A 24,515-nucleotide genomic window follows, 5' to 3' on the forward strand; every position below is an offset into this window, starting at 1 on the left:
TGACGCCGCATGACCCGCCCCCTTAGGAAGGTGGGTCACCGGCCAGAGCGACGTCGCAGGGCAGGTATATGCATGTGAAGCTGCCGTAGCGATAATGTTCGCTACGGCAGCTATCACAAGATATCGCTGCTGCGACAGGGGAGGGGACTATCGCGCTCGGCATCGCAAGCATCAGCTTGCGATGTCGTAGTGTGCAAAGTACCCCTAAGAGTGTGTGGCTCTACAGGAGGAGGTATGTGGAGATTACTGCGTCCCATTACTGGGGAGCAGGCGGCATTAACCCTTTCAGCTCTGACACTGTTTGTTGGGGGGTGTTTTGACACTTTCAAAGTATCAGAATGCTTTTTTCTCCTTTTTCATCTAACACATTCAACCCAACTAGTGACTAGTGATGTGTCGGTCGCAAATGATCCGAAACAAAGCCGGCTCGCTGCTGTGACTTACAGGAGCCGACACTCTATTATTATTATTATTATTATTTATTTATAGAGCACCATTAATTCCATGGTGCTGTACATGAGAAGGGGGTTACATACAAAATACGTATACAAGTTACAGTAGACAGACTAGTACAGAGGGAAGAGGGCCCTACCCTTGCGGGCTTACATTCTATAGGATTATGGGGAGGAGACAATAGGTGGGGTGTAGGTCAGGCGGCAGCTCCGCACGGTGGTCGGGCGGCAGCTCCGCACGGTGGTCGGGCGGCAGCTCCGCACGGTGGTCGGGCGGCAGCTCCGCACGGTGGTCGGGCGGCAGCTCCGCACGGTGGTCGGGCGGCAGTGAGAACCACTAAATTCTCTTAATGGCTCTTCCTGGGTGTAAAAGTTCGGTGTGCAATGGATGAAACCCCGCCCACCTGAATGAAAACCCGCTCACTCAACAATTTAATTGGCCCGTTGTAAGTGGGTGGGATTTTGCAGCGGATATGCGGGTTTCGGCGGCGTTAATATAATCTTAAATGTGTTCCCCTGGGGTGAACACATTTAATGGAGATCCATTTACGATCCAAAAGAGCCGGCTGTTTTGGTGAGTGGAACCATGGGAACCAGATCACCAAAAACAGTCGGACTGCCTATCACTAAACCAAAATCTGAAAACTAGGAAGTAAGGAAGCTCTAATTGCTCTTATGGTTGAGCCTAGAATGTATGGGCTCTTTTCAGGTTAGCAGGTGTGACCGGCTTGGTTAGTCGGTGTGGCGATATTTAGTCCTGTCTACTATAATCATGCAGGCTTTGCCCCCCATGCACTCCCCTCCCGGTGGTCTTCGGTTATAAAACCCGCGCTTCGGTTATAAACAACTCCGTGATCACATGGACTTAAAAAAATGATTATTCCATCTGGAAACATCGGGGCTGCATTTTGAACACGCCCCATATCATGTGACAGAAATAACGTTATACATGGAAGGAGCCCACGCATTCTAGCATCTACCTTGCTCTCATAGTAGTGAGCTGTTTTCTTTGCTCATCATACAGTAATGTTCCTACAGTAACGCCCCCCCTCCCCACAATATCGTACGACCCTTCCTACCTCCTAACATATAACGCCTTACTCAGCCCCATTCTTGCTCCAGATCTGTGACCTCAGGACACAGCACCGATCTCCTGGACCAGTTTCCCCAGTTGATCCGGCGGTCAGCAGGGGCTATAGATGTATGAGGGGCCGTTATCTGCAGTCTGTACAGTGTAATGGAGAAGTCAGTGATACATCTTTTCGTAAGAAGTGGGAGGATTTAGCCGGTGCCTGTTCGAAGGGTTTTATGCAACTGCTCTGTGAATCCAATAGCATTTTCCTTAATGAGATTGAGGCAGAGATGGAGACTATTTATACTTCCCTTAAACAGGATCTTTCTTCAGAGGCAATTAAAACGCTGAATAAAGAAATTGAAGCAGAGCATCTTAGATATGTGCGGTAAAATCAAGCATATAAAAATAAAAAAATTTCAAAGAGACACTGAAGATTTCTCATCCAATATAGCCTATAGATGGAAATCTCATAACATCAGATCTAGGCTCTCGTCTAGCTCTAGTTCAGCTTCACAGTCAAGATCAAATTCATTCAGATCTTTTACATCTTTTGAAGATCTAAGGTATGGGAGCTGTGCTCCAACTAAAGAGGCCATTGGAGGTGCACCAACACAATTATCCCACAAACGCGGTAAAGCACAGAAAGAAAACCATATGACCACCAGACAGCAGAGTAAAGCTAATGACTCAGCGCTACAGGTGATCAATTAATCATCACATGTGCTCTCTGAGGCACAATTGAGTGTGCTTTCTATGGGTATGACCTTCTCTCCAACTAATGGATTTAATTTTTTTTGTAGCCCTCAGAGACCTCCACATCTTTGCAAGGAACCTTTTATTAAAGAAATTCCCCAATAGATCAGCGGAAGATTCACCATTCACTAGTGAGACAGAAAGGGAAGCATTGACAATATTGGAGGAACTCTTATGTGAACAGACTAAAGAGCAGCAAGGTACGTTTCCAACCGATATTTTGCTCAGATCAACCAGGTTTCCCCCCTTGTCCCTAAGTCCTCCTATTTTAATATTCACTAAATTGATGACTGAAGACCTCAGAAAAATACAAACTAAACGACGTTTTCATAACCTGACACATATGCAACGGGTGGCTTTGGACCAACTACGAGCCATGGATGACATTGTATTTAAAAATGTGGACAAGGGGGGAAACATAGTGATCTGGCCTAAAATACTATATGAGAAGGAAGTGTATAGACAGTTAACGAATACCAAAACCTACTCCAAACTACACTCTTGTCCCCCCTCATCTTTTTCCCATCAACTACAAGGGATTCTTACTAGGGCCTTTGAGGAGGGCCTCATCACCAAAAAAGTGATGGAGGGCTTAATTGTTACATACCCCAAGATACCCACCCTTTACATTTTGACGAAAATCCACAAAGATCCTCTCAACTCCCTAGGACGTCCTATAGTTTCAGGGATTGGAGGTCTATGTGAACCTGTGTGCAGGTTTATAGATTACTATTTAAAAACCTTGGTGGAGACACTCCCCTCCAACAGTAAGGATACTACGGACGTCTTGAGGAGAGTTGATGGGATCTTTGTGGATCATGACAATCCTAGTCACTGCAGACGTCGAATCTCTCTACACCTGCATAGACCACTCCCATGGTCTGCAGGCGGTCCGTTTCTTCCTCAGAGGTACGAACCGGGACAGCCATTTTTGTGACCTGATCCTTGAGCTGCTCAACTTCATCCTGCATCACAATTTTTTTGTTTTTAAGGATAGTTTCTAGCTTCAATATCGTGGCACTTCTATGGGCACGGCCTGTGCACCTTCGTACGCAAACCTCTTCCTAGGTTTCTGGGAGTGGGGTTTGTTTGGGGACGGGGGTCCACAGGCCATGTCACATATTCAGTGCTGGACAAGATTTATAGATATTTTTATTTTGTGGCAGGGCCCAGTCGAGCAGCTCAAGGAATTTATGTCATCCCTCAATCAGAATGATTTGAATATCAGACTCACATACAAGTTTGATAAACAACGAATCGACTGCTTGGATATTCAAATGATAGTCGATTCACAGGGAGCAATTCAGACAGATGTATTTCGAAAATCAACATCTGTCAACTCCCTTTTACACGCCTCCTCATCCATCAATATTCCACCATTAAAGCTGTCCCGATTGGTCAATTCTTGAGGATGAGACGGATCTGTTCCACCAATGAGAGATTTGAGGTTCAAGCCCGTGAACTGCAGACAAGATTCCTACAAAGGGGTTATAGTAGGCGAAATGTAAAGAATGGATATAGACGGGCCAAATGGACCCCTAGAAATCATCTACTGGAACCTTCTCTTCAGAAAAACTCAGATGAGAATATCAGATTTATATCTACGTTTAATCATGAATGGTCCACAATCAGAACTATTTTGAACAGGCAATGGCCAATCCTTAAAATAGCACTTTCTTTACAGTCCCATCAGACAGACCACTAATGACCTCAAGAAGGAGTAAGAATTTGGGGGATTTGTTGACTCAAAGTCATTATATGCTATATACATAATATTGATAGTCAATATTTTTCTGTTATTGGCAATATCCTATTTTCCTGATGTACTATCCCTTCATTTTCTGCATTGAAATAAGAAAATCTTGTTTATATTGTACTACGGTGGGAATGCTGAAGATTCTGGTTTTCCCAAATAACATGGAACGGCTTTATTTGAATTAATTGTTATTATATTGTTTTAAACCCACAGCATTGACCATAATATTGGTCAAAAGAGTGACACAAAGTCCAAAAAATGTGACTGGAATATTTTTAATGTAAATAAAGGTAGATACAACAATATAGGTGCTTTAAGGTGGAAGATTTTAAACACTGGGGACGATTGGACATGCAATGGGACCAATCATAAGTATGACTACCAATGCAAACATGTGGGATATATATCTAAGAAAAATATTTTTTGCTGTAAGTATCGATAACATGCCGCACTGATAATATGCAGATATGTGCACTCAAAAATTTTTTTTAGTAACCACATAATATACTGATAGTCTATCAGTTGCACAGATTGCAGCCAAATGAAACAAAGTGTATCTTTGCCATGGTAAGTGGCAGACAAAATATTATTGTGTTATAAGTAACAATGATATATATATATATATATACATATCATGCAAAGCACATAGTAATGAGCAATGCATGAGGTGTATAACCAGAAATACCTGGAAAAGGCTGCTATACTGTGTCACTGAAAAGACATATATACAACCACAATATGAACACCATACCTGCCAAGTATATGGTCCCAATACCACGCCCACGTCCAGACGCCGACACGTGTTTCGCCCTAGCATCCTCATATATATCCCACATGTTTGCATTGGTAGTCATACTTATGATTGGTCCCATTGCATGTCCAATCGTCCCCAGTGTTTAAAATTAATCATGGATAAGCGAGTATAGTTCTGCAAAACGTACGTCAGATGTTCCTGGGGGCTCCCTCCTACCGCCTGCTTGCTCCAGCGCTGTCACCCTCACTGGTAAATATACCTCTCCTCTCCCTCTCCCGCTGGGATCTACAGTTTAGCCATTTCGACTGTTCCAATTGTTGGGAGGGTATACTCCAGGAGTGTAGAGGCGGTGCATTTTTCAGCGCTGGTCCAGGCTTAGCCCAGCCCACTTCTCCTTACACTGTTGTCATTTGTATGTAGGTCTTATTATAACAACATCACTGTATTTATGTATTTGTATTGGTTTTAATATTCTACATTAATAAAGACTTGTATATTATCCTGTAAAACTCCTTTCCTCTTTGTTTCTAGTCTTTCATTGCATTTTTTCATGTTGATATGTTTGCAGGCTTTCTTTGCATAGGCTGTCAGCTTTAATTATTCTATCCATCTGCAAAACCTTTTTTTGTGGTTTGATCACAGGGATATTTTAGGGCATGTGTGTATATATTTAATTGTGGTTTATTAGGTGTGGACCAAAACCAGTACTCTAATGTGGGTTGTACTCAAGTGCAATTTTGCTTTTAATTGCTTTTAGATGTCCGGAATTGTCATTATATATTTTTTGTATTTGGTGTATTCTATGTCATGTGTGGCTTTTTATGTGTGATTTGTTAAATAATAAAAAGAGATTTGTTTTTTGATACCATATATGTGGTGATCCCGTTTTATTAGACACGTCTTTTATCTTCTTTTTTTAGCCATGAATATATTGTGTACCTAGGAGGTCCTATTTTTAGGTGGTGCCATCCCTCTACTCTCTTTGTCTCAGCTCTTTTTGGTGGAATTCCACCAACTTCAGGGAGGCGGCACACCTTGGCTTTATATAAATAGCGGATTTACTCTCTTATCTAATTATATTATCACCTTATTGCAGCATTTATTTGGATGCCAGAGAGGCAACTTGGAGCAATCAAGCAGGTAGCATGTTTGGCTTTGGTGAGGAGATATCCTTACCTGGTAATACAATTTCTGTAGATGATCCCACACAAAAATTCATGAGTGACCTTATTAATTTACATAAGCGTTTGATTAAAATCTAGTGGAATATACGCAGTTTGGAGGAATATAAATTGTTGAAGATCATCCCTAGGGGCTTGAGAATACAGATTTTTCCGGCCTGGTAAGCCGACCCCACTTTCAAATGTGATTGGGAACAGGGTCTACAAAGGTGTTCAACTATTTTGTTGGACATGTTGGTTGAACATGATCAAAAGTTGCTGATTAAGCTTAAGGAGGAGATTAGGGCCAAGGAACAATCACTGGAATCTTTAAATCAGGAGGATCTGGTTCTGCCATTTAAGAAGAAACTGAAAACAATTATTGATCTATTTGAGAAGGATGTAGTGAAGGGAAAGAAAAGTAAGTTTCAGAGGGATAGATCAGACCATGCCAACGGTAAGGCGTATAAGTGTCCCATTATGGCAATAGAAGATATGTGAAACAACTGGACCCTTCTATCCATATTCCTGTTCCGGCTACTGATATCACATCCAGTGATGTGGAGTCCTTATATACGTGTATAAGTCACGATCTGGGGATTCAGGCTGTGGCTTTTTTGTTTAACCAACAGAGCACGGGAGATCGATTGCATGATTCGTTTCTTTTGTAACTTTTGAAAATGGTGTTGGAGAAAAGTTACTTCACATTTGAGAGGACCTTTTACAAACAAAGCTGGGACCGTGATGGGAGCGTGTTGTGCACCAACTTATGCCAACGCATTTCTAGAATGGTGGGAACATACCAGTGTATCTACTATGGACCTTTACAACAAGTTTGTGCTAAAATGGTGCAGATTCATAGATGATGTCCTGTTTTTGTGGACAGGGTCCTTTGATCTGTGTGAGGAGTTCATACGGGAACTTAATCAGAATGATTTAAACATCAAGTTAACCAAGACCATATCAACTGTTTCGGTGGATTTTTTGGATCTGAGGATCAATTTGGAGGGTGAGTCTCTAACCACGTCACTCTTTAGAAAGCCCACTGCTGCCAACAGTCTGCTGCATTACTCCAGTTTTCACCCTCCACATGTCCGGAATGCGATACCTAAAGGACAATTTTTGAAGGTCAGGAGAAATTGCAGCAGACTGGAGGATTTTCGTAATCATGCACTTGATCTTTCCGACAGATTCAAAGCAAAGGGTCACCCAAGACAAGCTATATCTACAGCCTATCAGACGACATACAATATGAACCAGGAGGATGCGCTGGAATCAAAAATCGGACGAAGGCTGGAACAGTCAGCTTAATATTGCAGTATCATAACCAGTGGCATGATGTTTATAAAATCCTCAACAACAATTGGGGTATCCTCCGGAGTGAGGAAAAACTCCGTGCATTCATTTCTGAGAAACCTAAAATGATCGCCTGGAGGGAAAGGAATATGAAATCTTTCTTAACCTCGAGTCACTTCCAGAGACAAACCCAGAGCCTAGGTAAAGGTATTAAGTTGTTTGGAACTTTCCCCTGTGGGGAATGTACAGTGTGCCAATTTATGGTTTCGGGAGACCGATTCTCTCTATCTATTCCTCCTGGACAGGTTGTTTGTCGGTCCTAACACAACTGCCGCTCTAAGAATGTGGTTTATGTGCTGAAATGTGATTGCCCCAAACTTTATGTGGGTCAAACCACTCAGGAGCTGCATCGGAGAATGCAGCAGCATATTTCTAACATCAACACAGCAAAAGGGGATTTGAAAAAAGGTAAGACCATCTCATCCGTGGCTATGCATTTTCTTACACACCATGGATGTCGTACCAGAAGCCTTAAGGTCCTTGTGGTTGACGCTGTTAACCAGGGCATCAGGGGTGGCGATGTGGGCAAGGAATTGCTACGACGGGAATCTAAATGGATTTATTTGCTTAGCAGCCTTGCACCTCATGGCATAAACGAGGAGATTTTGTTCAATGGTTTCTATGAAACTTTTTAATTAATCTTTGTCTATTACTGTTTTAGGCATTTTATTGGTTCTGGATATCTCCATTATGCGGCCCTGTTCCTGTTTTTTCATCATGAGGACCTGAATTTTGCTAGTGGCTACCTCTTCTTTGGACCCCCTTGAACCTGTTAATACTCTTCGAGTTGGAGCGGTTAAACCTGCTATCATCCCGGATATGAAGACTATATTTTGGTTTGTGCCCGAAGTTATGAAGGACGTCCATTGAACTGATCCATTCAAGGACTTTTAGTTCTCCCTTGATTCTATAGCGGGACTTTTATATTTGGATCTACTAATGGCTTTGACCAAGGAGTGCACTGGATGGCTCTGCGACATTTGTGTCGTATACGCCTTCTCTGAGGATTGACTTGTCTGGTATATACAGTGCCTACAAGTATTAAGAAAAAATCCAGCACCAAGTCCATGGAAAAATCTTCATTAAAAATTCATCCTTTATTATCAAACTTATAAAAAGTCCATGTTACAATTGCCCCCACAGAGGACGCGTTTCGAACGACCAAGTTCTAAATCCGGAAACGCGTCCTCTGTGGGGGCAATTGTAACATGGACTTTTTATAAGTTTGATAATAAAGGATGAATTTTTAATGAAGATTTTTCCATGGACTTGGTGCTGGATTTTTTCTTAATACATGAAATGAGTTCTGCTACCTTCCTTTCCGTGCACGGTCCTGGATAAGCAATCTCTGGCAGCAAGCAGGTGAGCTGGACAAAGTTGAAGTTGTTTTGTCAGTGCCTACAAGTAGTCTTCAACCCCCTGCAGATTTAGCAGGTTTGATAAGATGCAAATAAGTTAGAGCCTGCAAACTTCAAACAAGAGCAGGATTTAGTAACAGATGCATAAATTTTACAAACCAACAAGTTATGTTGCTCAGTTAAATTTTAATAAATTTTCAACATAAAAGTGTGGGTCAATTATTATTCAACCGCTAGGTTTAATATTTTGTGGAATAACCCTTGTTTGCAATTACAGCTAATAATTGTCTTTTATAAGACCTGATCAGGCCGGCACAGGTCTCTGGAGTGATCTTGGCCCACTCCTCTATGCAGATCTTCTCCAAGTTATCTAGGTTCTTTGGGTATCTCATGTGGACTTTAATCTTGAGCTCCTTCCACAAGTTTTCAATTGGGTTAAGGTCAGGAGACTGACTAGGCCACTGCAACACCTTGATTTTTTCCCTCTTGAACCAGGCCTTGGTTTTCTTGGCTGTGTGCTTTGGGTCGTTGTCTTGTTGGAAGATGAAATGACGACCCATCTTAAGATCCTTGATGGAGGAGCGGAGGTTCTTGGCCAAAATCTCCAGGTAGGCCGTGCTATCCATCTTCCCATGGATGCGGACCAGATGGCCAGGCCCCTTGGCTGAGAAACAGCCCCACAGCATGATGCTGCCACCACCATGCTTGACTGTAGGGATGGTATTCTTGGGGTCGTATGCAGTGCCATCCAGTCTCCAAACGTCACGTGTGTGGTTGGCACCAAAGATCTCGATCTTGGTCTCATCAGACCAGAGAACCTTGAACCAGTCTGTCTCAGAGTCCTCCAAGTGATCATGAGCAAACTGTAGACGAGCCTTGACATGACGCTTTGAAAGTAAAGGTACCTTACGGGCTCGTCTGGAACGGAGACCATTGCGGTGGAGTACGTTACTTATGGTATTGACTGAAACCAATGTCCCCACTGCCATGAGATCTTCCCGGAGCTCCTTCCTTGTTTTCCTTGGGTTAGCCTTGACTCTTCGGACAAGCCTGGCCTCGGCACGGGTGGAAACTTTCAAAGGCTGTCCAGGCCGTGGAAGGCTAACAGTAGTTCCATAAGCCTTCCACTTCCGGATGATGCTCCCAACAGTGGAGACAGGTAGGCCCAACTCCTTGGAAAGGGTTTTGTACCCCTTGCCAGCCTTGTGACCCTCCACGATCTTTTCTCTGATGGCCTTGGAATGCTCCTTTGTCTTTCCCATGTTGACCAAGTATGAGTGCTGTTCACAAGTTTGGGGAGGGGCTTAATTAGTCAGAAAAGGCTGGAAAAAGAGATAATTAATCCAAACATGTGAAGCTCATTGTTCTTTGTGCCTGAAATACTTCTTAATACTTTAAGGGAACCAAACAGAATTCTTGTGGTTTGAGGGGTTGAATAATAAATGACCCTCTGAATAAACTTTTCCCAATTTAAAAAAAAAAAATAAAAAAAGAAATAACATTCTTTTTTGCTGCAGTGCATTTCACACTTCCAGGCTGATCTACAGTCCAAATGTCACAATGCCAAGTTAATTCCGAATGTGTAAACCTGCTAAATCTGCAGGGGGTTGAATACTACTTGTAGGCACTGTACATTTTGGACTGCCTCCAAAAGATATTGTCGATAATTTATAGGCTTGGCTGTGTGCCCAATGATTTGATTTTTCATTAATCTTTTTGTGTCCTCCCTGTTTGTATATACTCTGTACACTGCTGTGCACATATGTGCTGGGTTTTACTGGTTTGAATGTGTGAATGTCTTTTTGGGGGAGGGCCCCACCTGGAAAGTGGTTGTATGCTTTGACTGGTGAATTTCAGCACTTTCTGTAATAACAAAATAATCCCCTGCTTTCCGAGCCTCCTGCTCGTTTCGTGGTTGTTATCTTTCTAAACATGGTTAAATAAATAACTAAATAAATGTGCAGTCTGGCTCAGCGCTGGTTAAAAAATCTTACAGCACTTTTTCATGTCTGGACTTGGAGCATGAACCATGCGTGGACTGGTTGCCCTGACAACGATTGGGCTCACCACGCAGGCATAGTAAGTACCTTTATAGCACATGAGCAGTGATCTAGCATTTTTGGTATCCGTGGTAACGCCTCGTTCACCTTTGTCTCCAGGGTGCTTTACACGCTGCAACATCGCTATCGATCTTGTTAGCGATGTTACATAGTTACTTAGGTTGAAAAAAGACCTAGGTCCATCTAGTTCAACCTTCCTCCACCAGTTCTACATTTAGTCACTAAGTCATTTATAACCAACAATGTTTTGTGTACTGAGGAAATCATCCAGCCCTTTTTTAAAAGCTGTTATAGTATCTGCCATTACTACCTCTTGTGGTAGGGCATTCCACAGTCTGACTGCTCTAACTGTAAAGAACCCTTTCCTATTTAGCTGTCGGAATCGCTTTTCTTCCACTCGCAGTGAGTGCCCCCTGGTCCTTAGTACTGTCTTTGGAAGAAATAAGTCATGTGCCAGTCCTTTATATTGACCACACATGTATTTATACATATAAATGAGATCTCCTCTGAGACGTCTTTTTTCTAAGCTAAACATATCTAACTTTTTCAACCTGTCATCATATGGGAGGCCTTCCATTCCTTGTAATAGTCTAGTTGCCCGCCTTTGAACTGACTCTAACTTCTGAATGTCCTTTTTAAAATGTGGAGCCCAAAACTGGATCCCGTATTCCAGATGTGGCCTTACAAGTGATTTATAGAGGGGTAACAATACGTTGGGATCACGGGATCTAATCTCTCTTTTTATACACCCTAAAATCTTGTTTGCTTTAGCAGCTGCTGCTTGACATTGAGTGCTGCTGCTCAGCTTATTTGTAATGAGAATACCCAAGTCCTTCTCCTGTTCTGTAGTCCCGAGTTTACTTCCATTTAATGTATACGCAGCTATAGGATTACTCCGTCCTAGGTGCATTACTTTACATTTATCAACATTAAATCTCATTTGCCAAGTATCTGCCCATTCTGACATCTTATCCAGATCTTTTTGTAATATTGTACTATCCAGGTCAGTTTTTAACATCCTACACAGTTTGGTGTCATCGGCAAAGACTGACACTGTACTATCAATCCCATCCACAAGGTCATTAATAAAGAGAGTAAAAAGAATCGGTCCAAGTACAGATCCCTGCGGCACCCCACTGCTGACTATAGCCCATTTAGAGAATGTACCCTTTATGACTACTCTTTGTTTCCTATCTTTTAGCCAATTCCTTACCCAGTTGCATATTGTGTCCCCTAGTCCTTGCTTCTGGAGCTTTAGTATAAGGCTATTATGTGGTACAGTATCAAATGCCTTTGCAAAGTCCAAATAAATCACATCAGCTGCATTACCAATATCCAGGTTTGAACTTACCCCCTCATAGAACCCCAACAGGTTGGTTAGACACGACTTATCTTTCATGAATCCATGCTGTTTGTCAGTTATCATATTATTTTCTGCAATATATTTTTGCATGTCATCCCTTAAAATGCCCTCAAAAACTTTGCATACTACTGATGTCAGGCTTACTGGACGGTAGTTGCCTGGATCTACCCTCTTACCTTTCTTAAATATCGGTACCACATCAGCAATCCTCCAATCCTGAGGCACCAACCCTGTTACAAGTGAGTCTAAAAAGATGAGATACAGCGGTCTGTCGATTACGGAGCTCAATTCCCTCAATATTCGTGGATGAATGCCATCTGGCCCTGGGGATTTGTCAATGTTTAATTTACTCAGACGTAGGCGTACTTCATCTTGTGTTAAATTAATTATATCGGGTGGTGGACTTTGATTTTTCACTTGTTGAATGATCCCTGGTACAGTCAGTTCCTTGGTGAATACAGATGAGAAATGCCTATTTAATATCTCAGTCTTTTGTTTGTCCTCTATAACTAACTTTTTATTATATTTTAAGGGGCCGATACTATCCTTTGTTTTCCTTTTGGCATTAATGTATTTATAAAAGATTTTGGGATTTATTTTAATGTCATTGGCGATTTTTGTTTCAGTAGCTAATTTTGCTTGTTTGATTTCTTTTTTACATTTCCTATTGATATCTTTATACTTCTGAAATGCTATTTCTGTATTCTCAGCCTTTAAGATTTTAAACGCCCTTTGTTTTTGTTTTATTATACTTTGTACAGTCTTATTTATCCATAGTGGTTTCTTTTTATTCCTGGACATTTTATTACCAGAGGGTATACGTTTTTTACAGGACTCTAGTAGTATATCCTTAAACTTACCCCATTTATGTTCGGTATCCCCAGTTACCATGACTTTGTCCCAATCTACACATTTAAGCTCTTCCCTTAATTTGTTGAAATCAGCTTTCCTAAAATTCCAGGTTTTAGCATTCCCCCTTTGAAATGTTCTATTGAATATTATGTTGAAGCTTACCATATTATGATCGCTGGTGCCCAAGTGCTCCCGGACCTGTAGATCTGAAATTGTATCCGGTCTATTTGACAGGACCAGATCTAGCAAATTATCTCCCCTGGTCGGTTCACCTACCATCTGAGAGAGGAAATGGTCTTGAATAGTAGATAAGAACTTACAGCTTTTAGCAGAACCAGAAGATTCTATGTCCCACTGAATGTCTGGATAGTTGAAATCCCCCATAATAAGAACCCGATTATTATTATTAGCTGTCTTTTCAATTTGTTCCAGCATTTCACCCTCTATTTGTTCAGGTATGTTAGGAGGCTTATAGCAAACTCCAATTAGCATTTTTCCATTATTCCCCTCCCCATGTACATTTACCCATACTGACTCTACATTGTTGCTGTTCCCCTCAATGTCATCATACAACACAGGTTTTAGGTTAGATTTAATAAATATACACACCCCACCACCTTTTTGGCCTTTCCTGTCCTTCCTAAATGTACTATAACCCTGTATGTTTGTCACCCAGTCATGGCTTTCATCCAGCCAGGTTTCCGTAATGCCCACCACATCATAATCCATGGTTGACATAAGAGTCTCCAATTCATTCATTTTGTTTGCAAGACTTCTTGCATTTGCCAGTAGACATTTAATCCTATTAACACCTTTATTACTCCTAGCCTCCCTACGTTCCTTGCATGTCCCATCCCCCCCTAATCCTTCATTGACCCCTACCGTCTCCCTGTCTCTATCTGCTCTATCTATCCCCTTATTTGCTCCACTACCCTCCCTCCCCCCCGATCCTAGTTTAAAAGCTCCTCCATCCGTCTGACCATTTTCTCCCCCAGCACAGCTGCACCTTCCCCATTGAGGTGCAGCCCGTCCCTAGCGTAGAGCCTGTAGCCGACTGAGAAGTCGGCCCAGTTCTCCATGAACTCGAACCCTTCCTTCCTGCACCAATTTCTAAGCCACATATTTATCTCCCTAAGCTCCCGCTGTCTTTCTAGTGACGCTCGTGGCACCGGTAGTATTTCTGAAAACACCACCTTGGAGGTCCTGGACTTCAGCTTCTCTCCTAGTTCCCTGTAATCATTTTTAAGGACCTTCCACCTGCCTCTAACTTTGTCATTAGTACCAATGTGCACCATGACTGCTGGGTTTTCCCCAGCCCCACCCAGCAATCTGTCTATCCGATCCACAATATGCCGAACCCGAGCACCCGGCAGACAACACACTGTTCGGCATTCACAGTCTCGGCGACAGATGACCCTGTCTGTCCGCCTAATTATAGAGTCCCCTACCACCAACATCTGTCTGGGCTTTGCTGCACTCCTATTTCCCTCCTTCCTACAGCAGTTGTTTTCCTGGTTGCTAGGAGCAACATCCTGCTGTAGTGACCCTAGTCCAGGCCCTTCATTCCTAATATCAGCCAAACAGGCATATTTACCAGGTTGTGCCAGGTCAGGACTAGGCTCCCTGACACTTTTCCCCCTAGCTCTTCTTCTAACTGTTACCCAGCTACCTACCTCTGGGTCCTGATCTTCCTCACCTCCACCCTCCTCCATATCACTGGCCCCAGCCAGAGAAAGCTCAGTGAGCTCTAAACTCCTCTCCAGGTTTGCAATGCCCCTTAGTGTTGCAAGCTGCTTATTTAGATCAGTTACCTTGGCTTCCAAATACGCAACATGCTTGCATCGAGTGCAGACATATTCACCCTCGAACGGCTGCTCAAGGCATGCATACATCTGACAAGATACACACCTGGTAGCATTGTCCATGGAGCACCTATTAAATGGGGATAAACGTTAAAGTAGTAAAACAAAGAGAAAAAACAAAAAAAAAAAAAACCAATGGAAAACGTATAAGGATAAATTCAAACTATGTTCTTGTGTCAAACTATGTAATTGTGTTGAAACTATGCACTTATCTTAAATTCAGCACTTTACTTCAGTTCAGCACCTCGCTTGCACTGGGTGGTTTATATAGATGTACAATGACTATCAGAAGCTGCTAGAAGCTTCTAGAAACAGGTGTGACTAATCCTACTAATTAAATCACAAGACTAACTTTTTTTTTTCCTTTTCACAGAATCACATACAGACACCCAATTCCCTAATGAAATTCAACAATTACAGTTATCACCACTATGTAATTGTGTTGAAACTATGCACTTATCTTAAATTCAGCACTTTACTTCAGCTCAGCACCTCGCAAGCTCAGCACCTCGCTTGCACTGGCTGGTTTATATAGATGTACAATGACTATCAGAAGCTGCTAGAAGCTTCTAGAAACAGGTGTGACTAATCCTACTAATTAAATCACAAGACTAACTTTTTTTTTTTTTTTTTCCTTTTCACAGAATCACAAACAGACACCCAATTCCCTAATGAAATTCAACAGATCACAGATAAGATTTGCCGACATCGCACATAGGTCATTTTTTGTAGCGCTGGTCACATGTGCGATCTCGGCAGATCGTATGTGCGATCTGGAGTGTTACATCGCTAACGAGATCGCTAGCGCTGTCGCAGCGTGTAAAGCACCCTAAGACTACATGCTGGCTCCGGACTCCTGCTGCATACACAGGTGATTTATATTGTTTACTTGCCACTTCACCTTTAAATCGCACACTTGTGTTAGTTTTGTTTATGTTCTGCCCTTGAGAAAGCTACTGAAGAGCAGCGATACGCGTGGGGTATTCACCCACACTTGGTCCACTACCCCCACTTGCCCCGGCCTGGATGGTACTAGATCTGCCCTTGTAATTTTGGAGGTTTGGTATGTTTATTTGGCTGCAGTCTTCTTTTTCAGCTGATCCTTTAGCTCCTTTCTAATACCGTGTTTCCCCGAAAGTAAGACAGTGTCTTACATTCTTTTTACCCCCAAAAGTGCCACTATGTCTTACTTTCGGGGTATGTCTTATATTGGAAAAAATCCCACAGCAATCGCAGCAAGTCCTTATGCAATGTACCGTATGGGGACTTGCCGCGATTGCGCCCTAAGTGTACCGCAAGTTAAGGAAACTTAACCACCAGCGGCTGCACATGAGGGCACTGAGGCTGCGTGATTTTGTATGTTGTCCATGGTCCTGATGGACCACGGACAACATTACTGCAACATTTCAACATTTCTCGGTAGCCGAGCGTTCAGCTGAGCGCCCGACCGCCGGCATGTGTCAGCTCTCAGCTGAGCGCTAAGCCGCCGGCATGTCAGGGCGCTCAGCTGAGCGCTTTGCCGCCGGCAAGTCAGGGCGCTCAGCTGAGCGCTTTGCCGCCGGCATGTCAGGGCTCTCAGCTGAGAGCTGTCACAAGCCGGCGGCATGTCAGGGCGCTCAGATGAGCGCTCGGCCGCCGGCAAGTCAGGGCGCTCAGCTGAGAGCTGTCACATGCCAGCGGCATGTCAGGGTTCTCAGCTGAGCGCTCGGCCGCTATAACTGTACTGTAAAGAAGAAAAAAAATAAATAAATAAAGAGAATTTTGTTACTTACCGTAAATTCTTTTTCTTATAGTTCCATATTGGGAGACCCAGACCATGGGTGTTTAGCTTCTACCTCCGGAGGACACACAGAGTACTACACTTAAAAGTGTAGCTCCTGCCTCTGAGCTTATACACCCCCTGGTAGCCAGTCCTAGCCAGTTTAGTGCAAAAGCTGAAGGAGAATAGCCACCCACAAGTAGAACCGAGTAAGAACCGGAACAACCGGAGACTCTGTCCACGACAACAGCCGGTGATAACACACGGAACAAGAAAATTGCCAACAGGCAACAGGGAGGGAGCTGGATATCCCAATATGGAACTATAAGAAAAAGAATTTACGGTAAGTAACAAAATTCTCTTTTTCTTTATCGTTCCTTTGGGAGACCCAGACCATGGGACGTTCCAAAGCTGTCCCTGGGTGGGAATAAACAGAAAAAACTAAGAAGTAGGCGGAGCCTAACTTCACAAGTGGGCGACAGCCACCTGAAGGATGCGTCTGCCCAAGCTCGCATCTGCCGAAGCATGAGCATGCACTTGGTAGTGCTTCGAAAAGGTATGCAGGCTAGTCCAAGTGGCAGCCTGACAGACTTGTTGAGCCGTAGCCTGGTGTCTAAAAGCCCAAGAGGCACCGACAGCTCTGGTCGAGTGTGCTTTGATCCCCGGCGGGGGAGGCACCTGAGTACTCTGGTAGGCGTCCGAAATGGTCGATCTAATCCAACGGGCCAAGGTCGGCTTAGAAGCAGAGAGACCCTTGCGCCGCCCTGTGGTTAGCACAAAAAGAGAGGTGCACCGCCTAAGCGCAGCGGTGCGAGCCACATAAATCCGGAGAGCACGCACCAGATCTAGAGCATGCAGCGCTTTCTCAAAGCGATGAACAGGGGCCGGACAGAAGGAAGGCAAGGAAATATCCTGGTTAAGGTGGAAGGGAGAGACCACCTTAGGAAGAAAGTCCGGTGTTGGACGGAGAACTACCTTGTCTTGGTGAAAAACCAAAAAAGGTGACTCCGAGGAGAGCGCAGCCAAATCAGAGACTCTCCTGAGAGAAGTTATGGCAACTAGAAAGGCCACCTTTTGAGAAAGACGATACAAAGAAACCTCCCGAAGAGGCTCAAAGGGGGGTTTCTGCAATACCGTGAGGACCAAGTTAAGGTCCCAGGGATCCAAGGGCCGCCGATAAGGCGGAATGATGTGAGACGCACCTTGCATGAAGGTGCGGATCTGAGCCAGCCGGGCGAGACGCCGCTGGAACAGCACTGATAGAGCTGAGACTTGTCCCTTGAGAGAGTTGAGGGACAGTCCTAGCTGCAGACCGGACTGTAAAAAAGACAGAAGGGTCGGCAACGAAAATGGCCAAGGAGAATGGCCGGAAGAGCGACACCAGGACAGGAACATTTTCCAAGTCCTGTGATAGATCTTGACGGAGGAAGACTTACGGACCCGAGTCATAGTGGAGATGACTTCAGGAGGTATACCAGAAGCCGTCAAAATCCAGGACTTAAGAGCCACGCCGTCAATTTGAGTGCCGCAGAATTCGGGCGGAAAAACGGACCTTGCGAGAGCAGGTCTGGACGGTCCGGAAGATGCCACGGCATCTCCACGGACAGTTGGAGCAGGTCCGGATACCAAGCTCGCCTGGGCCAGTCCGGTGCAATGAGGATGACTCGACGACCCTCCATCTGATCTTGCGCAGGACTCTGAGCAAGAGAGCTAGAGGGGGAAACACGTAGGACAGACGAAACTGGGACCAGTCTTGAACCAGAGCGTCCGCGGCGAAGGCCTGAGGATCGTGGGAGCGAGCCACGTAAACCGGAACCTTGTTGTTGTGACGGGATGCCATTAGGTCCACGTCCGGAGTGCCCCACTTGCGGCAGATTGACTGAAACACTGCCGGGTGCAGAGACCACTCGCCACCGTCCACGGATTGACGGCTGAGATAATCTGCCTCCCAGTTTTCTACGCCAGGGATGTGGACTGCGGATATGGTGGACTTGGAGTCCTCCGCCCATTGAAGAATGCGTTGGACCTCCAACATTGCCAGGCGGCTGCGTGTCCCGCCTTGGTGATTGATGTAGGCAACCGCTGTCGCGTTGTCTGACTGGACTCGAATGTGCCTGCCCGTCAACAGGTGGTGAAAGGCTAGGAGAGCTAGAAGCACAGCTCTGGTTTCCAGCACACTGATTGAAAAGGCTGACTCGGACGGAGTCCAAGTGCCCTGAGCTCTGTGGTGGAGATGTACCGCTCCCCAGCCGGATAGGCTGGCATCCGTGGTGAGAATCACCCAGGACAGGGCCAGGAAGGAGCGCCCTTGGGACAGGGAGAGGGGTCGAAGCCACCACTGAAGAGAGATCCTGGTCCGTGGCGACAGAGCCACTAACCTCTGTAAGGAGGAAGGCCGCTTGTCCCAACAGCGGAGAATGTCCAGCTGCAGAGGACGCAGATGGAACAGGGCAAAGGGAACCGCCTCCATGGAAGCCACCATTTGACCCAGCACCTGCATCAGGCGCCTGAGGGAATAACGGCGGGGCCTCAGGAGAGAGCGCACCGCTAGCCGGAGAGACTGCTGTTTGATTAAGAGCAACTTCACAAGTGCCGGCAAAGTCTTGAACTGCATCCCTAGGTACGTGAGACTCTGAGTCGGAGTCAGAGTGGATTTGGGAAGATTGACAATCCACCCGAATTGGGCTAGGGTGGCGAGAGTGAGCGAAACACTCCGCTGACAGTCTGCGCTGGATGGACCCTTGACCAGAAGGTCATCCAGATAAGGAAGCACTGCTAACCCCTGGAGGTGCAGGACCGCAATCACTGCCGCCATGACCTTGGTGAATACCCGAGGGGCCGTGGCTAACCCGAAGGGAAAGCCACGAATTGGAAATGATCCTCTCTATCGCAAAACGTAACCAAGGCTGATGTGACACTGCGATTGGCACATGTAGATAGGCATCTCTGATGTCGATGGACGCCAGGAACTCCCCTTGGGTCATAGTGGTAATGACTGATCGCAGAGACTCCATGCGAAAATGCCGCACCCGGACATGCTTGTTGAGAAGCTTGAGATCCAGGATGGGCCGGAAGGTACCGTCCTTTTTTGGAACTAGGAAGAGATTTGAGTAGAAACCTCCGAACCGTTCCTGAGCGGGAACTGGGACATTCACTCCGTTTGCCTGCAAGGACGCCACGGCCTGCGAGAAGGCGGCGGCCTTGGAGCAGCTGGGAGTTGAGAAAAAAAAAAATCTGTTTGGAGGGCTGGAAGAGAATTCTATCCTGTAGCCGTGAGATATGATGTCTCTCACCCACTGATCGGAGACCTGCTTTAACCAAGCGGCGCCAAAGTGGGAGAGCCTGCCACCGACTAAGGACGTGGCTGGAGCGGACCGAGAGTCATGAGGAAGCTGCCTTAGTGGCAGAACCTCCTGCGGTCTTCTGCGGACGCGCTTTTGGGCGCCAGTTGGATTTCTGATCCTTGGCTGAGTTAGCGGACGAGGCGGAAGGCTTAGAGGATGACCAGTTGGAGGAACGAAAGGAACGAAACCTCGACTGATTCCTACCCTGGGCGGGTTTCCTGGTCTTAGTTTGTGGCATGGAAGTACTCTTCCCGCCAGTAGCTTCTTTAATGATTTCATCCAGCTGTTCACCAAACAGCCGTGAACCAGCAAAAGGGAGCCCAGCAAGAAACTTCTTGGACGAAGCATCTGCCTTCCACTCTCGAAGCCACAAAATCCTGCGGATAACAAGAGAATTAGCTGAAGCCACCGCAGTGCGGTGAGCAGCCTCTAGCATGGCAGACATGGCATAAGATGAAAAGGCTGAAGCCTGAGCAGTTAAGGTAACCATCTCAGGCATAGATTCCTTGGTGAGGGAATGCATCTCCTCTAGAGAAGCAGAGATGGCTTTGAGAGCCCACACTGCTGAAAAAGTCGGGGAAAACGCGGCCCCCGCAGCTTCGTACACAGATTTGGCCAGAAGGTCAATCTGACGGTCAGTGGAATCCTTAAGTGAGGTGCCGTCAGCCACCGACACAACGGTCCGGGCTGAAAGCCTAGACACCGGAGGGTCTACCTTTGGGGAGTGAGACCACTCCTTGACCACCTCAGGTGGAAATGGAAACCGGTCATCAGAACCACGCTTTGGAAAGCGTTTGTCAGGGCAGGCCCTGGGTTTGGTCACAGCGGTCTGAAAACTAGAGTGCTTAAAGAACACACTCTTCACTCTCTTAGGCAAGGTAAACTGATGTTTTTCTGCCAAAGAGAGTTGCTCCTCTGATACTGGCGGATTGAGATCCAGCACAAAATTAATAGAAGCAATCAAATCACTAAGATCTGAGTCACCCTCAGAGAAATCGATGGGATACATAGCCTCCGAGCCCCCAGTGAGAGCATCCTCCTCATCTTGAGAGTCAGCTCCTGAGACAGAGCCGTGGGATGGGGAGGGGGAGGAAACCCTGCGCCTTCTCTTAGAAGGACGGGGTCTGGGATCAGATGATGAATCCTCCGTGAGCTCTGATGGACGGAGGTCAGAGGATAGGAGTTCTCTGTCAAGAGTATTAGAGGCACCCTGAGAGGGGGCTGATGCATATTCATCAAAGTCCTGGACAAAAGTCCCATGGACTCAGCAAATGACTGGGATATGGACCTAGAAAAGGACTCTACCCAGGCCGGGGGTTCAATCACAGGTGCAGCAGCAGCCTGAGAGACCACTGGGGGTGAGACTCCAGGCTGTGGCACCGCCAAGTTAGAGCAACCATCACAGTGTGGATAAATGCTCGGCTCAGGCAGCAGGAGCTTACATGCAGTGCATGCAGAATAAAGCTTTGGAGCCTTTCTCCTTGTGTGAGACATGCTGCTGGAGTGGGGGCTTTGCAGAAAATGAACCCCAGAGAGAATATACAGAGGTCCACAACCGGAGACCGGCTGTGGCTTACAAGACCGCTGAGCGCGGTGTTGTGTGCCCTCCAGATCCCGATCCCGGTCCCCCAGAGCGCAGCACCTCAGCAGAGATGCAGAATGCAGGATGTCCCAGAGCAGAGTGAACTCTGCCTGAGAAATGGAGGGGGCGGGACTAGGGGCGTTCCTATAAAAGAGCGGGAACTGGAGGGCTATAGAGACCTGCCGGGAAGGAGGGACGACCCAGCAGTGGGGAGTGTCCCTCCCCTGTGTAGAACGGCCGCCGGGAGGAGCCGAACCTGTCCCTCTGCATGAGTGACATGCGAGGGCAGGTAAACGAAACTAGGCCTCCGGCGAAGCCGGGGCCTAAATTTAAGCGGCGAGGCCGACAAGCAGGCACCATCGGCGCGATTCTCAGGCAAAAGCTGGAGAACCCGCCGGAAAAGTTAAAAACAATCACATACAGCATACTCTCCCCTTACAATAAAGAACCGGGACCCCCAACATAAACGTCTCAGGTACTTAGCTGCTGAGACGCAGGGCCATGTCCCTGGGGATGAGTGCTCCGGTCCAACAGAATCCTCAAGGGGCTGTGGATGGAGACCGGACTCCTGCCAGGCATGGAGACCGTGCTGGCTCCCACTTCAAGCCAGAGCCCAGAAGGGATGGTGAAGAAGCACGGCATGTAAGGCTTCAGCCTTGTAAATCAACCTTAACAACACCGCCGACACAGTGGGGTGAGAAGGGACATGCGGGGAGTCCAGACATGGACCCGCTTTTCTTCAAACTCTTTCCAAAAGTCAAACAATCAGATGAGAATGCATGTGTGGATGTATGACCTCCTGAACACAAAGCGATAAACTGGCTAGGACTGGCTACCAGGGGGTGTATAAGCTCAGAGGGAGGAGCTACACTTTTAAGTGTAGTACTTTGTGTGTCCTCCGGAGGCAGAAGCTAAACACCCATGGTCTGAGTCTCCCAAAGGAACGATAAAGAAAAATAAATTTTTACTACGTCTTACTTTCGGGGTACGTCTTACATTAGCCGACCCCCCCAAAACCCCCACTACGTCTTACTATCGGGGGTGTCTTACTATCGGGGAAACACGGTAGCCCAGCCTGCTGCGTGACTTAACCCCTTCACGACCGCGGGAAGTTAAATTACGTCCTATTTTAACGTGACTTAACGACCAGGGACGTAATATTACAGCCTAAACTTCATTTGATTGCCGTGGCCATAGCAACGGCTTTCAAATGATGTCCCCTGCTGTTTCTTACAGCAGGGGACCTTTGCTTGACCCCAGGGAGGGTGGCATCGCCAACCCCCATCGACGATCGATGTGATTGGCTGTTCAAATCTGAACCGCCAACCACATCGTTCGCACTGATTTCGGCAAAAATAATGCCCGAATTAGTGCGATACTGTGAGATCCGGCTATGAGATGCTGTAGCAGCTGCAGCATATCATAGGTGGACCTCAAACATGTCGCCCCCAGCCCCTGCAGCACTGATTGGAGCGATCGTGCTATGACGCGCAATCGCTCCAATCAGTGTGCAGTGGGGTGGTCTGATCTGGAGGTGGCCGCCCTCCCCAGGCCTGTGCTGGTCTGGGGACCCTCCCCCAGCATGTCTGAGGCGTGCACTGGCTGGTACTTGTGGTACCACGCCACCGCTGCTGCTGCCGCCGCTGATGTTACCGCTTCTGCTCCTGCTCCAATGGTAAGTATTCCGCTCCCCTTGCAGCCCGTGCGCGCTCCCCTTGCAGCCCGTGCGTGCTCCCGTGATGGCCCGTGCGCGCTCCCGTGATGGCCCCTGCCCGTGCCCCCCCATGCCTCGATCTGCCCCCCCATGCCCCATTCTGTCCCCCCATGCCCCGATATGCCCCCCGACATCCCGATCTGCTCCCCACACGATCTGCCTGCCTCCTCTGTGATCTCTATTCTGCGTCCTTCCTTCTGCCTCTGCTCTCACCCCCCCTCTGCTTCCACCCCCCTCTGCTCCCCCCCTCTGCTTTCCGCCCTCCCCCCTCTGCCCCCCACCTCCCACCTCTGCTCCCCCCCTGCTCCCTCCCCCCTCGACGTCCCCTACCTGCCTTCATCGGGTCATCCGAGGTTTTCACTGCCCGATCACATCTGCCTCCATCGCTGGGTCCTTCTGCTGATCTGTCCAACATCCTGCCTGCTGCTCGTGTAAAGCTGTCCATCTGGCTGCCTTCTGTTCCTCCTGTCCTCCTGCAGTTCTTCTGCTCAGTGATCCTCCTGCTAATCCTCTGGGTACTGTGAGTATAACTTTTTTTTTTTTTTCTTGTATCCCCTGTCCATTTTTACACCTCACCTGTCCATGCGTCCCACCGAGCGCTGATCAGGGATGCAGATAACGGATCTGCATCCGTGGTCAGTTTTCGGCGGGACTTTTTTTTCCCCGTATCCCCGACGCTTTTTGTATCGCATCCGTCCGTGCGTCCTGCCGAGCACTGATCAGGGATGCACATAACGTATCTGCATCCGTGCTCAATTTTTGGCGTGACTTTTTTTCCATATTCGCGACGCTTTTTGTACCGCATCCGTCCGTGCGTCCCGCCAAGCGCTGATCAGGGATGCACATAACGGATCGGCATCCCTGCTCAATTTTTGGCGTGACTTTTTTCCATATTCGCGATGCTTTTTGTATCGCATCCGTCCGTACGTCCCGCCAAGCGCTGATCAGGGATGCACATAATGGATCGGCATCCCTGCTCAATTTTTGGCTGACTTTTTTCCGTATTCGCGACGCTTTTTGCATCGCATCCGTCCATGCGTCCCGCCAAGCGCTGATCAGGGATGCACATAATGGATCGGCATCCCTGCTCAATTTTTGGCGTGACTTTTTTCCGTATTTGCAACGCTTTTTGTATCGCATCCGTCCGTGCGTCCCGCCAAGCGCTGATCAGGGATGCACATAATGGATTGTCATCCCTGCTCAATTTTTGGCGTGACTTTTTTTCCGTATCCCCAACGCTTTTTGTATCTCATCCGACCGTGCGTCCTGCAGCGGCCGATCAGTGCACTGCGTCTGTGCGTTTGAAAAGTCAAAT

The 24,515-nt window shown here is 46.6% G+C and overlaps 1 protein-coding gene across 1 annotated transcript in view; it reads left to right on the top strand.

Annotated features, from left to right (window-relative positions):
* The window catches only part of LOC142312183 (uncharacterized), a 133,702-nt gene extending 129,333 nt beyond the window's left edge, over positions 1–4,369 (top strand). The window contains exon 12 of the mRNA XM_075351084.1: positions 2,328–4,369. Coding sequence (XP_075207199.1) covers positions 2,328–3,217 — 890 coding nt within the window. The 3' untranslated portion in view covers positions 3,218–4,369. The remainder of the gene's footprint in view (positions 1–2,327) is intronic.
* Positions 4,370–24,515: the final 20,146 nt, after the last annotated feature.

The sequence above is a fragment of the Anomaloglossus baeobatrachus genome, chromosome 5, assembly GCF_048569485.1.
Source record: "Anomaloglossus baeobatrachus isolate aAnoBae1 chromosome 5, aAnoBae1.hap1, whole genome shotgun sequence".
In the NCBI taxonomy this organism is placed as follows: domain Eukaryota; kingdom Metazoa; phylum Chordata; class Amphibia; order Anura; family Aromobatidae; genus Anomaloglossus; species Anomaloglossus baeobatrachus.